The sequence below is a fragment of the Amborella trichopoda genome, chromosome 11, assembly GCF_054954075.1.
Source record: "Amborella trichopoda isolate Santa Cruz 75 chromosome 11, AtrichopodaSantaCruz75HAP2 v2.0, whole genome shotgun sequence".
Taxonomy (NCBI): Eukaryota; Viridiplantae; Streptophyta; class Magnoliopsida; order Amborellales; family Amborellaceae; genus Amborella; species Amborella trichopoda.
In genome coordinates, this window is record NC_142346.1 from 16,597,399 (window position 1) to 16,614,096 (window position 16,698).

A 16,698-nucleotide genomic window follows, 5' to 3' on the forward strand; every position below is an offset into this window, starting at 1 on the left:
CTGTATGAGCAGAACTATCCAACTCATGATTTGGAGCTTGTGGCTATAGTATTCGCTTTGAAAATCTGGAGACACTACCTCTATAAAGCACAATTTAAGGTGTTTACGTATCATAAGAGCATCAAGTACATGTTTTCTTAGAAGGAGTTGAACATGAGGCAACGAAGATGGGTGGACCTATTGAATGATTATGATTGTACCATTCAATATCACTCGGGAAAAACTAACTCGCTAGCCGATACTTTAAGCAGGAGACCTGTGATATCGGTGGCTCATCTAATTTTTAAAGGAAGTTATTAGAGGATGTAGTGAGATGACATTCGGCTCCACCCCGTGGTGATGGGGTAAGTATGACAACTTGCATAAGGGTAGAACCTTGGATTTTTCAACAAATTCGGCTGGCACAAAAGAAGGATCCCTGGCTCATGAAAATTCTGGAAGAGATGAAGCTGGGAAGGAGAGATGATTTCTCTATGAGCAGTGATGGCTTGTTGACATTCAGAGATCGGGTTTGTATCCCAAACGATGAGGATATGAAGAGAACTATCTTAGAGGAAGCTCACCGCTCTCGTTATTTTATACATCCCGGGAGTACTAAGATGTAACAGGACCTGAAGAAAACTTCTGGTGGAATGACATGAAAAGGGAAGTATCACTGTTTGTTTCTAAGTGCTTGACATGCCAGTAAGTGAAAGTTGAGCATCAGAAACCCATTGGGTTGTTGCAGCCCTTGCCCATGCCGGAATGGGAATGGGAACACATTTATGAGAGGCCTTTATAAGAGGCATCGGTGTGAACAACAATTCCTCATTTCCTTTGGGTAAGGTCAGTGTTGGAGCCATAGTCAGTCTCTTATTTAGCTCTTGAAAGATTTTCTCACAGTCATCTGGCCACACAAATTTCACATTCTTCTGGGTTAGACTGGTCAGAGGGAGTGTTATCTTCGAGAATCCTTCTACAAAGCGCCTGTAATATCCTGCTAACCCAAGAAAATTACGGATCTCTGTCACGTTTGTCGGTTTTCCCCACTTGAGTATGACTTCAATCTTAAAAGGGTCAACCGCGACCCCATCCTTAGAAATAATGTGCCCAAGGAAGCCAAAATTCACTCTTGCTCAAGGTGGCATACAACTTTTCTGACCTTAAAGCCTAAAGGGCTACTCTCAAGTGCTGCTCATGTTCGTCTAGGCATTTTGAATACACAAAAATATCATCAATAAAGACCACAACGAAATCATCCAGAAAGGATTTGAAAATTCTATTCATCAAGTCTATGAAAATAGCTGGGGCATTAGTCAATCCGAACGGCATTACTAAAAACTCATAGTGGCCATATCGGGTTTTGAATGTGGACTTGGGAACATCTCCCTCCTTGACACGCTATTGATGTTAACCTGTTCGGAGGTCGATCTTAGAAAACACTTGGGCCCCTTGAAGCTGGTCAAAGAGGTCATCAATCCTAGGTAGGGGGTACATGTTCTTCATTGTTACTTGATTCAACTGCCTATAGTCTATGCAAAGCCTTATGGAACCATTCTTTTTCTTCACAAAAAGAACTGGTGGACCCCAAGGCGACACATTGGGTCGGATGAACCCCCTCTCTAACAAATCCTGTAATTGCTCTTTCAGCTCCTTCAATTCTACTGGGGCCATCCTATATGGGGCTTTAGAGATGGGAGCAGTACTAGGGACCACATCTCTCTCAAACTCTATCTCCCTTACTGGAGGCAAAGAGGACAACTCTTCAGGAAAAACTTATGCATATTCTCTTACCACCAGCATCTGTTCTAACTTGGACTGGACATCTCTATCATATAGGCTAAGTATCCGACACATCCTTTAGCCAAATGATGGTAAGCCCAAAGGGATGAAATAAAATGTGGAGGGGGAGCACCTTAGTATCAACAAAGTGCAGCTTAGGTTGATTAGGGCGGTTAAATGTCACAGTTTTATTATAACAGTCAATAATGGCATGGTGTGTAAACAACCAGTCCATGCCCAAAATAAAATCAAAATCCTGAATATCTAAAAGTATCAAGTCTATGGACAGTGCACACGACTCTAGCAAAACCCCACACTATTTATATAGCATATATGTTCCCATATAATCCCCCACAAGTATGCACACTACTCAAGTACAATCAAGAAGTGAAAATTCAACATTTATATGTCGTGCAAAATGAGGTGCAACAAAACAATGAGAGGAACCAGGATCAATCAAAAATCTAGCATCACTACAAAAATAGAGAGTTTACCTTGGATCACTGAGGTAGAAGCCTTCGCCTCGTACTCAATAAGCGCAAACACCCGACCCTGAGTCTTTGGTGTGTCCTCGTGCTTCGTCACAGGGCAGTTCTTGATTAGGTGGCCAGGCTTGCCACATTGATATCATGTTCCCGACTTCTTATAGCACTCAGCAGAAGAGTGGTTGTTCAATCCACAATATGAGTAGGTCGGGCATTGGTTATCCCTCACATCGTCCAAAAAGGTCTTATGGGTTTTCATATTGCCTTGATTAGCCCTTCCCCTAAAGTCTCCCCTAGGAGGAGGCCAAGTCTTCCCCCCAAAACTTCTAGATGGTTAGATCTAATGCTCCCTTCCTTCCTCGATCGGAACTCCTCACAATCCTTCTCAATCTTCATAGCTAGGTCAACCAATGGGGAGAACACCTTAAGGTTGACTGACATTACTCTTCCTCAGATATCTGGCCTGAGGCCCCTCTCAAACTTGCTCGCCTTACGCATCTCTGTTTTGATGATATGTGACACATAGCGGGAGAGCTCTGTAAACTTGGCTGCATATTGTTCTATCGACAACTTCCCTTGCTGCAGCTCAATAAATTCCACTTCTTTCCTCTCTCGGATAGAATTAGGGAAATACTTCTCATCAAAGGCCATTGGGAAGTTCTCCCAGGTGGCCACAGTCCCTGTCTACACCAAGGACTGCTTCATCGAGCTCCACCAATCCTCAGTGTCCCCTTCCAGCATAAAGTTTCCCAACCTGACTTTCTGCTCATCAATGCAATGTAAAACTTCAAAAATCTTCTCTACTTTCCTCTTCCATCTTTCAGCCCTTTCTAATCCTCCATGTCTTGAGAATGCTGGGGGTGCAAGTCTCCTGAACCTCTCAATCAATCCACTATCTGCCTAGTCTGGGGCAGAAGTAGCTAGGGTCAGCATATAGTCCTTCATAATTTGAGTCATGACCACGAGTGTCTTGCTGAATTCCTCGAAGGCCTCTGTATTCCCATTACTCGAGCTCGAATTGTGGGTAAGAGTCCTCGTCATCTCAACCTATAACAAGAACACCCAGTTACTAGCCTATCCAAAAAACACCCTAAGGACACTTCTAAGACACTCTAGGATAAGAATCATATCCTGGCAGCTCTGATACCATAAACTGTCATGACCCCACCTCCTACCGCCTAATGTACTTTTCGGAGGGCAATAGGGTGTGGGATGTTTGTTGAAATACAGTCAGTGCTACGTTGCCGACACATAGCCGGCCCTGCGTATGGATTGATATAGGCAGCAATGAGAGTTGCTTCGGGCCTTGGGTCAAAGCTTGAGCAGGCTCATTGTAGTTTGGCTTTCCTTGGACAAGGCTGGGATTCCTAATTTGTGAGAGGCATTTGAGGGTAGTGTAGGCTATAAAATGGGGGTAAAACACATCTTCTCCATTTTTCACCGAAGGTAAAAAAAACTTGAACAAAATTTTTCAACAGTGAGCAAAGGGTGTCGGTAGAAGTCCAGCTAAGGACTCAGATTAAGGTTTTACAGGGAAGCTTTTTAGCAAGCAGTGGGATTCTTGCAAAGATTTTGCAGAGAAGGCTTTCGCAGAAGTTTTTTTTTTGTTTAGCACGGGGGCTTTCCAAGAAACAGGAGAATTCTGACGTGGTATTTTGAGGGTAAAAGAGGAGGGAAGTGCAGTAGTGAGCATTTCTGTGTGCTTTTGGGGAGTATTCCATGGATTTTTAAGGGATTTCCCGATGTTGGTATGGCTTCACAAAGGTTTTCTAGTGGCTTTGGGAGAGTTATAGAGGTTTTTTTGGCGAGGTTTTGTTAACTTCCCGGCCAAAAACATTGGCAGGGAAAGTCTCTCAGTAGGTTTTCTGGCGAGGTTTGGGAGGAGTTCCAGCGAGGTTTGGGAGGAGTTCCGGCGAGGTTTGGAGGATTTCAGGCGAGAAACTAAAAGATCAGGGGGAGATGAACGGTCACCGAAGGTGAACTGTCATGGGGAAGGTGAACGGTTGTGAGAGGTGGACTGTCACAGAAGGTGGACCGTTGGGGGCAATGAACGGTCACAGGAGGTGAACCATAACAGGAAGTGGACGATTACCCTTGAAAATCGTGTGATCATTAAGGAGGCACAAGACTTGGGCTTTGAAAACGAGGATTCTCGGGAGGCAAACAGTCACGAAGGAGCTGACGCTAATAGAAGCACAACAGGTGCTGATGGTTGTAATCGGTGCTGAAACAGTTGGCGCGGGACCCCGAGAAAGGCAACTGGCGTTGGGAGAACAGCCAGCGCTGGACTTTGGAGGACACCGTCGGTGCTGGTTTTAGCTGGTGCTGACCAGTGCATGAGGCACGTTACGACGTGCATAGTGCCGCTCGCATGTGGGAGTGAGTTACATGAGGGAGTTGTGGCGCTCAACGATAAACTACGTGTGGCATTGCTCATGCGTGGCGTTTGTATGGGCCGGCAAAGCATGGTGAATGATGGTAGGACATGGCCCGTGATACCTGTTGGAAGCCAAGTCCTTCAAGACAACAGTGAAGTCCATGTTGTTCTGTGGAAGGGCATCCACTGTGAATGGGGTATGCTCTCCATCATAGGCCAGTAACTTGACAGAGCGGCCTTCTTTGTATGTTTGATATACACGTCGAATGGATTCCGCTTTGTATGTTTGATAGACACGTCAGATGAGATATCTGGCTTGTATGTTTGACATATACGTCGGATAAATTGAGGCTAGCCACTTTGAGTGGTTTTGCTTCGTCTTCTGGCCTGTAACCATCCTCTTACTCATCAGATGAATTGAAGCTATAACTCCTCCAAGTGGTTTCGATTCTTCTTCATGGGGCAGGCATTTGTTTTTGGCCTGTAACTGTCATCTTATCCTCAGATGCCAGAGCAACACTGTAGATGTTGGTTTGTAACCGTTGTCTTATCATTAGATGCCAGAGAAACACTTTTGGTGTCAGATGTTCTCTTTTCTTCAGATGCAAGAGACTTGTCATCTCCCTAATAATGGGTTTTTTAGCTTGTAATTTGTAATTCACTTTTTACTACAATAAAAAGTTAGAATTTGTTTGGACTATCTTGCATAATTCGCATCAAGTCTCTTTCTTTTGCATATGCATCATGGATAATACTTCTTTAGGTATCGCCCGTTAATAGGGGGCATTGCCTCCTCTCCATCAGGATGTGCCAGTATGTAGGCTCCATTTAGCAAGACCTTTTTAACTATAAAGGGTCTCTCCCACTTAGGCTCAAACTTCCCTTTACGCCAACCATGCATAACAATAGGCCTCTTGACGGCTAAAACTAGATAGCCACGAGTGAAAGAGCAGACTCTGACGGACTTGTCAAAAGCCCTCTTCATTCTTCCTTGGTTGAGTGCAATGTTCTGCTGAGCCTCTAGCCTTTTGTCATCGAGCGCATCCAATTCTTGATATCGGTGCTTGACTATCTCATCTTCGGTTATTCCTTAGTGAATAGCAACTCGCAGTGAAGGGATTTGAATTTCAAGAGGTAAAACTGCTTCACCCCCATAGACCAGAGAATAAGGACTGGAATCAGTAGCATTTCACGTTGTAGAATGATAAGCCCATAGTGCTTCAGAATGATTCTCGTGCCAGGTTTTTTTCATCTTTGATACCAACTTTCATAAAACGTTACACAAGGTCTTATTAAAAGCCTCATCTAATCCATTTGCCCGAGGGTAGTACATAGTCAAATACTTCCTGTCAAAATCAAATTGATTGACCAAGCGATCTATATGGTGGCTCCAAAACTGGTATATAATCCGGTTAGGCAGCCCAAACCGGTATATAATGTGATGTCGAACAAAGTCAGCCACCATTATATCAGGAACTTGTTTAAGGGTGATCACTTCAACCCACTTAGAAAAGTAATCTGTTGCGGCTAGAATGAAGACATGACCCATTGCAGAAGGAGGATCAATAGGCCCCATGATGTCCATACCCCATTGTGCGAAGGGCCATGATGCCACTGTAGGGTATAAGGGCTCTGGAAGCTGGTGAACAAGGCTTGAGTGTATTTGGCACACTTGGCACTTTTTAGCATAGTTTAAGGAATCAGTGATCATGGAAGGCCAATAGTATCCGAACCTGTGTATTCATTCATAAAGCTTAGGATCGGACTGGTGTAATCCACGAATGCCTAAGTGGACTTCTTCTAACACCATGTTTGCTTCTTGGGCATCCACACATCTAAGAAGAATACCGTCAAACGATCATCTGAAGAGGGTATCTCCTTCAAGGAGATTATACTTGGTAGACATTCAACGTACATTGTTATGTTCGACATGATCTTCTGGGAGCCTGCCATGTTTTTGGAAACTAGTAATGGTCTCTCTCCAATCTTTCACCTCCTCAATTTCCATGCATATTGGGTCAAAGAACTCTATTTCTTGGTTTCGATGCTTAGCTCCTTGACTTCATGTTATGTCTTGTTCAGCCTTAATTACTTCCTTAGTTGATAGAAGTGCCCCGAATGGATAAGGAGGGCACTCGGGGAAGATATTTGTCTCATCATCCATGTCTACCTCGGTTCTTAGTTCAATGTGTCTCTATTCTGCCACCCAGACGAGCTTGGGTCCTAATGGGGACAACTGAATTATAGTACCAAGTTTCGCAAGTATGTTAGCCTACGAGTTTAGCCTCCTGGGAATGTGATTCAAGGATACATCCAGAAACTGATCCATATACGATCTTGCAGTATCATTATAGGGCTTGAGAGTGTCTTTTCTCACATCATAGATCCTTTGAGCTGCTGGATAACCATCTCTGAGTCGCCATAGATCTTGAGCTACTCCAAGTCTAGATCGAAGGCTATCTCCAGCCCAATTATAAGGGCTTGGTATTCTGCCTCATTATGAGAATCGGCTTGGGCAAGAGAAAAAGAAAGTGGCAAATACTCCTCCCTTCGGTGTTAAGAAGACTATTCCGGTGCCTCCTCGATCAAATTGAAAGGCTCCGTCGAAGTACAATTCCCACAGATGAGGAAGCTCAAGATGTCACTTGATAATGGAGATTCGCTGGTACAGGGTGGGTTGCAAGAAAATCAGCTAAGGGTAGGCCCTTGATGGCCTTTGTGGGACATATGTTATGTCAAATTCCATGAGTAATAATATCCATTTAGCTAGACGTCATGAGAAACTTTACAGGGTCTGCTTTTGATATAAGTTTGACTTCGTGACCAAGTAAGTAGTGGCGGAGTGTTTGTACTGCGAAGATCCAGGCCATGCACATCTTCTCAATAGGGGGATAATTGTTCTCGGCCGCTTGCATCCTGCGGCTGAGATAATATAATGCTGTTTCTTTTCCCACATCATTGTTTTGTGCCAGCAATGCCCTAGTGACTCGTCTAGAGCTGTCACATAAAGGATGAGGGGTTTTCCCAATATTGGTGTAGAGAGTACTGAAGGGTTGAGAAAATACTGTTTGACGTCATCAAGAGCTGCCTGGCATGATTCATCCCAAATGAATGGGGTATCCTTCTTTAACAGGTGTGTGAAGGGTTTACATTGACTTGAAAGATTTGAAATGAACCTGTGGACGTAGGCTAGCTTCCCTTGAAGAGAGCGCAATTCTTGAAGTGTAGTTGTTGATAGCATCTCCTGGATTGCCTTGATCTTAACTGGCTCAACTTCAAGCCCTCGATGTCTGACAATGAACCTCAAGAATTTTCCCGAACGCACACCAAAGGCACATTTTAACAGGTTCATTTTAAGATGATGAAGGCGTAGTCGCTCGAATATCTTTTCAAGGTCTCTCATGTGAGCATCAGGCTCTTCGGATTTTACCACCAAATCATCTACATAACACTACACATCTTTGTGCATCATGTCTTTGAAGATGGTCATCATTGCTCTTTGGTATGTGGCACCAGCATTCTTTAATCCAAAAGGCATCATCGTGTAACAGAAGACCCCTTCTGGAGTTAAGAACGCAATGGATTTTTCATCTTTAGGCGCCAGTCGTATCTTCAGGGGCCATCCGTATAGGCAGTAGCTTGACCGCCTTCTTCTCATTCTTTTGGTGCTTCCTGTGACTCTTCCTCATTTTTTTCGGAGGTCTTTTTATCAACCTCATGTGAAGAGATCCATGACCCTGACATCTATGCCTCCAATAGGGCTCCAAAGTATGTCATGAATTTTGCGCCTTTCTCGAACCAAGGGGTAGAAGGGTCAACATCAAACATGGGAAGCCGATCAGGCTGGAGGAGCTTCTCTTGAAGTTGCAGGGAAACTGAGGTTTAGCAATGGTGGGCGAGAACCATCCTTGTAGGAATCACACGGTCCTTGCACATATGTGTGATATGCTTGCTCCACAATGACTAGCAGGTCATAGACTTGCACCATATGACAAGTCTGTTGAGAATAAAAGCTCTGCCCCCTTGATTTTCTCAGTCTCTGCTCGAAGTCGGGCTCAGGAGGCCATTGGGTTTCTTCGGCTTCGACTTTCTATATTTCTTTGAAGAGGATGGCTGTGCTTTGGCTCGAGCTCCCAGGGCATCAGCAACTGTCAAGAATCCTACTTTCTGGGCCAGCGTCTTCTTCAACCGCTTTCTTTGCGTCTTGGTTATGTTGGATTTTGTGAGTTCTCTAGCAAGAGCCTCGAAGTCTGAACATACCAAAGTTGTACCTGTAGAAGAGATAGAAGATGAAGTATTAGAAGCAAAAGAACAAGAGGGATAAGGGTTCAAAGGTGGGGGAATTTTAAGGTCGTTCCCCTCATCGGATCGATCTAGGCAGCTTTTTACATCATTGCTAGGGTTGGATGAGTACAGGGGGTCTTTTAGGTCTTTCCCATGCTTAGACCGCTGGGGAGTCTTTTAAGGTCGTCACCCTCATTGGACGTACTCTGAGTGGAACATGGCACCAGGACGTCCTCTTTATGAGAAGGAAGGAGGATCGTGCTAGGGTTAAAATCCAGTAAGGCTGGCAATGAAGGAAGCTGCCTTAGAAAATCTTGGTCAACCGATGGTCGAGCCGTCTTATTTCTCTGATGAGCAGCCCTTAGTGCCCATATCCTTCTGACTTTCTATGGTGGTGGTTGATTCGTCTCACTAGGATTTTTAAAGACCCTAGCTTGGCAAACTGCTTCTCGTCTTAAGGATTTGAGTCTGCTTCACCCATGGTGGACTATCCATGGATGGGAAGTTGAGAGTTTAACAAAGTCTGAATTATTAAGAGAGTCCTGTGTTGGGAGATCCTCCTCTTGTACCAGTGGAGCAGTGGCTTGGGGATAACTTATTGGGAGAAAGTAAAACTCTTGACATTCTCACATTTTCTTTGCGAAGATATCAAGGAAACTGGTGCATTCCCATAAGTAATGTCCCCTTATTTGGTGATATGGGCACCAACAGTCCTTAGTCCCGTGAGCAAGGTGTCAAGGCTGCCTTGCAGGCTTTGGTGTGATTATGCGTTCCTAAAGCATTATAATAAAGAAGGCGTAAAGGATACCAGGCATTTTGCCTTCCTCTTGGATTGTTACTACATGGGAGGTTTCTGTTGCCTCGAAGGCTTTTTTCAAGTCTTCAAGCTTTATCTGACCCTTCTGAATTAGGGCTTCAGTAATATTCATTAGTGTGTAGTAGCTTTCCGTGGGATGATTGATCCTTCTATGATAGGCAAAATAGTTTACCTGGGTGTCAAAGTGTTTTCTCAAGAAACTTGGTTTCTGAAAGTTGAATCATATTCTACTCCAGTAATAACCATAATAGTGCAGGACCCATTCCTTCTCGAAGGGGTAGACCTTGTTCTTATGCCTGGTGAAATAATCATTTCGATTAAGATTGCTTGGCGGGGGTACTTGATTGTAGGATTGTTGTTGATTGCCCGCCTGGGGTGTTGTCTTTGTTGTGCTCACCCCTCTGGAGAGGTCAAAAGTTTGGGAAGGAGCCTTCTTCGGATCACTGGCCATAACATCGGCACTGATTACTCCTTTCTATTGGTTGCCCCGGGTGTTGTTTCGAAAGCTACCATTGCTTCGATTATTCGTTGAGCTTGCAGATGATTGTCGTGACCGGCCATGATGGCGTGATAGAATTTCTATGCGGACTGATTTGAGAACAGTTATGACATGGAAGTCAGACTAGAAGCTTCAACGTGTAGAGTAATTTCATGTTGCATGTTGTGCACGCAAGTCTGAACTGCTTCCTTCTCATGCATAGGATTGGGATGGTGAGCGGCCAACTTTATCCATCTTGATATGAACTGGTCCACAGGCTCATCGGGGTCTTGAGTCAAGGTGAGAAGTTCCATGGTTTGAACCTCTCTTTCGACCTCATAGAAGTGCTGGTGGAAGACTTCCATTTCTTCTTAAGTATGCACCGAGTTCGGGGGAAGTCGAGCATACCATGAAAGGGCGGGCCATCAAGGTCTCAACGAGCTGACGGAGAAGGAGTCTCTCATCAGTCAATGTTTCTCGACATGCTTCCTGGAAGTGAGCTATGTGTTGGTTCGGGGAGGTGGTTCCGCTGAATAGAGGGAACTTCCCTTTCTTGTAATCAGAGGGAAGTTCCCTTTCTTGATAGACGGGGTGAGGGATAGAATTGTCCTGTGAGGCAGAGGGAAAGGGCTGCCTTGGAGGTGCACCATCAGAGTGATGGAAATTGACCTCATGATTAGCTGATTGTCGAACCTTGCACTTCATCGCCTTCTCATATGAATGTGCATTGCCTTGAGACAAGGGTGGGTCCCTTCGACCCACTTGTCTTATAAATTAATCATAGAAGTTTTGTGCAGAAAAACAAGAGGATTACACATCAAGGGAGGCGATTCCGAACCAGCTCAAGCAGCTGGGGGGCTTTCTTCGTGATCTAAGAGGGCACCCATACGAGCTAGCCTGAGTAAGTCCCGAACCCACCTAAAATTCCTCTCTCATTGGTTATTATACCTGCTCGTGCCCTCGAGCAAGGTTTTGAGAGAGCGATCTCAAATCCTGGGTTCACCAAAAACTTGAGACACGTGCCGCCAGATCACCTAGATCCAGAGGACGAGATCGAGGCACCTAAATAGCTTGATGACTCCATTAGGGACTTACTACCCCTTAGTCGGTTCACTCTTGTTTGACCAGTTTCCTTCTTTACTTTCTGCATTATTTTCTTTGGCCCTTGGGTGTATCAACGTGTTCATTCGGGTCGAGGACTTCCTTATCCCCGTGCTCGTGGCTGTCCTAAGGAAGCAAGCCACTCAAGCCTCCTTCCCTACTCTCCTTCTGAGTCAGGACTCACGGTCCGGCTCCCAGGTTATCACCTGGATAGGTGCGAGAGGGGACTTAAAAGCCCCTGCCTCCTCGCTTACTTCCTTGGTGGACTTTCCGTCGAGGCCCCATGCATGGGTAGCACTTCTGCTGCCATGCACCTTGTTACTGGCAAATCTCCTGCTAGTCATACTGCTGAGGTACGCAGAAAGGCCGCCTTATCTATCCCTGCGAAAGGCAAATGAACTGTCGTCGCTCTTGAGGTTCACCGCAAGGCAGCCCCCTATGCTCTTTCACCACTCCGAGTCTCCACACCTGGACGACACACAGAGGCAGAGGTCCTGAGGTCTCCACCCCTCTCACACACTCAAAGGCTCGTGGTCTATCCACTTGAGCCACTCCTCAGGGCAACCCTCACGTTGTCGTGAGTTTGTATCCAGGGCTAGGCCTTCTCGGACCTACCCTACATGCGCCATGCATTCACTTTCCACAGCTCGGGCCGCTCTAGCTCTATGCCGCCTCGAGCACAGGGGGGTCGACCGCTTCGTCTTCCCTCCCAGCACACACTGCTTCACCTTGTGAGAGATGGGCTTTTGCCTAGCCTCTCACAGACACAAGCACGTGGGTCTCGGCCTCTTCAGTTCGAACCCATTCACGAGCCCTGATCGACCCTCAAGTCACCCGGACAGCTAACCTTAAAGGTGCATACACACCATCTTTGTAGGTTCCTCCCCAACCTTGACTCAAGGAGAGTCATGAACCAGCTCCCTCTGCTGCCGCTCTTTCGATGTCGGGCAAGCATCTCGAGCCTTGGTACTCAAAGGTCTTCCCTAATAGTACCATCTTGAGCAAGCCCCGGGTCAGTCGTGCACCCGGGCCTCACAAAGGATTTCCGGGCAACGACTTGATGTCAGACAGAGGCCTGTAGCCTCCTTAGTAGGAATCCAAGCTTCCCTCTGTCCTTGGGCCCCACTCCCTGCTCCAGCTCATAGACATGGCCCTCGCTTGTTCGAAGAAAATAGGGCAATCTGGGTCCCAGGTTCTATTTTGGAATGAGGTCCACGGTGGTCATAGGATCAAGCAAAAGAGAGGCCTGCAGATCCTGACCAGGGAAGCCTCCAAGGTAGTCGAGGTCACCACCTCTGAAGACCTCCTGCCTCGTAATCTCTTCTTCCCTCTCCAAACCTCAGAGCTCGAGCAGGTCCAGGAGTATTGCTCGATCATCACTACCTAGAAGTCACAGTCCCAAGACCGTCCAGAACCGGTCCTCACAAGATCGGCATACAAAGCTCGAGTCCAGTCGGGGAAAGCTGAGCCCCTCTAGACTGACATGCCATGCACGACTCAACAACCTCGACTATCCACTACTTTATCTGGCTCTGACCTCTCCAAGGAAATGGTTAGTGTCATGGTGATCAATTCCCCGGACGATGCTCAAGAGGAGCAGATGAACAAGTTCGAGGAAATGATGCAAGCCATCCTTGGAAAAATGGAGTGCTTAGAGCCCTCCAAGTCCCCTTCTTGGTCCGATTCCTCGACTGGTGAGACACAGTCCCCAGGTAGATTCCCCCACCGATCTCCCAAGACAGCTCTCCATCTCGCAGGATCTCCCAAGCCGACATAGATTCTATGGTGGCCCACAGCCTTAAAAACAAGGTCCCAAGCATGAAGGAGACGCCACTCTACCAAAATTTGTATCCTTCATACATTGACCAGGTATCGTTTCCCTCGAACTATAAAAAAGGGAAACGCCCCCTGTTTAATGGTACTACCTCTCCTCACCAGCATACGACCCACTTCCAAGCGGCCTGCTGAGAGACGACAACTGACAGACGTCTCCTCCTCTGCCAGTTTGTCGAGAATCTCGAAGGGCCAGTCTTCTAGTGGTATGCTCGACTGCCACCAAACTCGGTGCAGACGTGGCAAGAAATGGAGAAGTTGTTCTACCAACGCTTCTATGAAGTCCAAAGGAACGTGGAAACCATCGAGCTCCTCACCTTGATGCAGAACCCTGGTGAGCTAGTTGACAAGTTCATCACCCGTTGGAGAGAGTTGGTGACCTTTCACGCCACTCCCATGATCGACAAGGAAGCAGTTTAGACCTGTATATGGAACATGCTTCCCGAGATCGCCCTACATGTCAAGGCATCCAATCCACCCTCCATGTCAGAGCTCATCTCTAAGGCTGTTCGTATTGAGGGATTGTTCAAGCACTATGGCAGCTCTCGCCAATCCTCCGGTTCGAACTCTTGCTCCAATAGTCGGGGCAGTCAGAACGCAATGATCAGCGTGGCTATCACCATGACAGACATTAAGAGCATGGCTCCTAAGACTCTCGACCTTTCCAAGGCACAAACCCCTCAGGCCGGGGGCAAGTAGCAGTCATACAACAGGGTCCCGCCTCCTATGAACAGTAAGCGGAACGATTACTTAACCCAACACCCGAACAAGGTTTACCCCTTTGACAAGGAGTGGACTCCTGCACTGCTCCAACTACTGTTAGAACAAAACATGATCCAGCTGCCAAAGGTCACCACTTTAGAGCCTCTGAGGCAAGAGACAAATGAGAGGTACTACGCCTATCTTAGGAGAGGATCCCACCCCACTCATGACTGTTACAAGCTCAACAACACTATCGAAGCCCTTATTAACAAGGTTTAGATAAAGCACAAAGATTTGAAAATGGCATTCGGTGCATTTCAAATCACGATCGAAGAGGATGATGGGGCACCCTCTATCCTTCATGCATTTTTCTCCATAATGCTCAAAGAAGGACTCGTCACCCCAAGACTGACAAGGCAACCTAAGTTCCTGCCTCCAGAGACTGAGATTCTTTGGTGTGCATACCACCAGATATGAAGCCATGATGTTAGCAAGTGCACTAGCTTCTATAAGCTCTTGGCTGAGAAGATACAGTAGTGTCAGGAAGTTCAAGGTGACTCAGGAAGACACCCTCATGTCCCTATCCTGCCTGCACAAGAACACCTCTCAATGTAAGCCTAGGGAAGCGCCAAGCAAGACCCTCCCCAGGCCCTCTTCGAAGCAATGCTCTAGTAGGGTCTCATCACCCCCAAGTCTGTCGGACAGTCTAAGTGTCTTGCCCGGGGCACGAAAAAAATCTGGTGCCCCTATCACCAAGTGTGGGGCCACGCACTCAAGGAGTGCACTGAGTTCGAGGTTATAGTTGCTTGAGAAAGATCACTAAGGCCACATTGTTTGTGTCGCCCTCTCAGAGCACTTTCAAGCCATTGTTCTTGTTCAAGAGGAGGCCCAGTTACAGGACCCCTATGAGCATGCACTGGACCCTTCAGAACCTTCGACTTCTCAAGCTAGGGAAATCTACCATGGGTGAAGCAGGCTCAAATCCCTGAAATGTGAGGCAGTCTATCAAGCTAGGGCTAGTCACTAGCCCTATAAAGCTGTCCAAACACCCCCTCAAGGATCCCGAAGGCGACGGCGAGCACCTAGGTCAACCCATCGAAGGAATCATTTTCCTCAACCACCAGTTGAGGAAGAATTCCTCAAGCCCCTTCCCCTTTTGCCGACCTTGTGGGACATCATCCCAGGCACAGCTCGCCTCATCCTTTCGTCCAATCAGGCAGATGTCGTCGAGTAATCAAAATCTCAGTAGTCAGCCAAAATGCATGACAATGTTTAAAGCACCCCACAACAGTCAAAGCTGGGGGATGACCTTAAATACCCCCTGTAAATGTCCAATTCAGGTGATGATGTAAAAAGCTGCCCGAAACATTCTAACTCTTCTTCTCCTTCCCCCTCCTTTATTTCTCTCACAGGTGCCGTTCGGTGATGCCCAGACTTCGACACTTTAAACAAAGAGTTCGGAGACACTAGCCTCACCACGTCGTAGTAAGTGCGCCTCAGAGAAATCCTGGCCCAAGCGGCAGGATTCTCAACAGCCGTCGACGCCCTGGCAGCCCGAGCCAAAACCGAGCCATCCCCGGGCTCCTGCTCCCATGAGGCCTGCCACATGATCCAAGTGCACGAGGCATCGCCCAGTTCGGGGTAAGCACCGAGTGAGCCCAACCATGAGGTCATGGACCCCCCGCTTGAAGCCGACCCTTCTATCACCTGGACCAGTCAAATACCAGTCCTCTCCCACACTGTGCCTCTCCTAGAGGCCGAGATGTTAGGATCATGGGTGGCTACACTGGAGATCAAAGAAAAACCTTGTGAGTCCCCAGAAAAGGAACTTCAAGAAGCTCCCGAAGAATGGGAAGAAGTCGGTCAGGCCACAGCTGATGAGCTTGAAGAGATCAAACTGGGGGATGAGGCCAACCCAAGGCCAACCTTCATCTTAGAAAATATGTTCCCAGAAGAGAAAGAATGTTATATTTTCCTCCTCCAAGAAAATCGAGATGTCTTTGCCTGGCATTATCATGAGATGCCCGGTCTAGACCCTCAGATTGTTATCCATCGTCTCGGCATCGATCCTGCCATTAAACCCATGAAGAAAAAATCAAGAAGGTTTAAGCCCGACCTCGAGATGTAGATTGACACCTAGGTGAACAAGCTCAAGCAAGCTGGATTCATACGTGAAGTCAAATACCCAAGATGGTTGGCAAATGTCGTCCCAGTTAAGAAGAAGAATGACCAAATCAGGGTTTGCATCAATTTTCATGACTTGAACACTACTTGTCCCAAGGACGATTTTCCCCCTGCCATTCACCAAGATGCTACTTGACTCCACGACCCATTGCCAAATCTTCTCCTTTATGGACGGTTATTCTGGTTACAATCAAATTAGAATGGTGTCAGAGGATGAGGAGGCCACTACGTTCTTGACTCCCAAAGATGTCTTTTGCTACACTGTGATGCCTTTTGGGCTAAAGAATGTCGGTGCCATGTACCAGCGAGCGATGACTATCATCTTCAAGGACATGATTCACAAGGAGGTCGAGTGTTATGTGGATGATTTGGTGGTAAAGTCTAAAAAAAGCCACTCATATGCAAGACCTTAAAAAGGTGTTTGAACGGTTGCGGCATCACCAACTCAAAACGAACCCCTTGAAATGTGCCTTCAATGTCCGCTCAAGAAAATTCTTAGGGTTCATCATGAGGTACCGTGGTCTTGAGATCAAGCCAGTCAAAATCAAGGCAATTCAGGACATGCTGCTGCCTTTAACCCTCCATGAACTACGATCTCTCCAAGGCCAACTAGTTTACATTCGAAGGTTTATTTTGAACCTTTTAGGGTGATGCATACCTTTTTCACACCTCCTAA

The 16,698-nt window shown here is 46.6% G+C and overlaps 1 protein-coding gene across 1 annotated transcript; it reads right to left on the reverse strand.

The window, feature by feature from the left end:
• Window positions 1-665: 665 nt before the first annotated feature.
• LOC148779776 (uncharacterized) lies at window positions 666-2,897 on the reverse strand. Its single transcript, XM_088850593.1, has 3 exons — window positions 2,741-2,897; window positions 1,492-1,721; window positions 666-1,073 (listed from the first exon to the last, which is right to left on the reverse strand). Exons 1-3 carry the CDS (start codon window positions 2,895-2,897, stop codon window positions 666-668), a joined length of 795 nt encoding a protein of 264 aa, XP_088706719.1.
• Window positions 2,898-16,698: the final 13,801 nt, after the last annotated feature.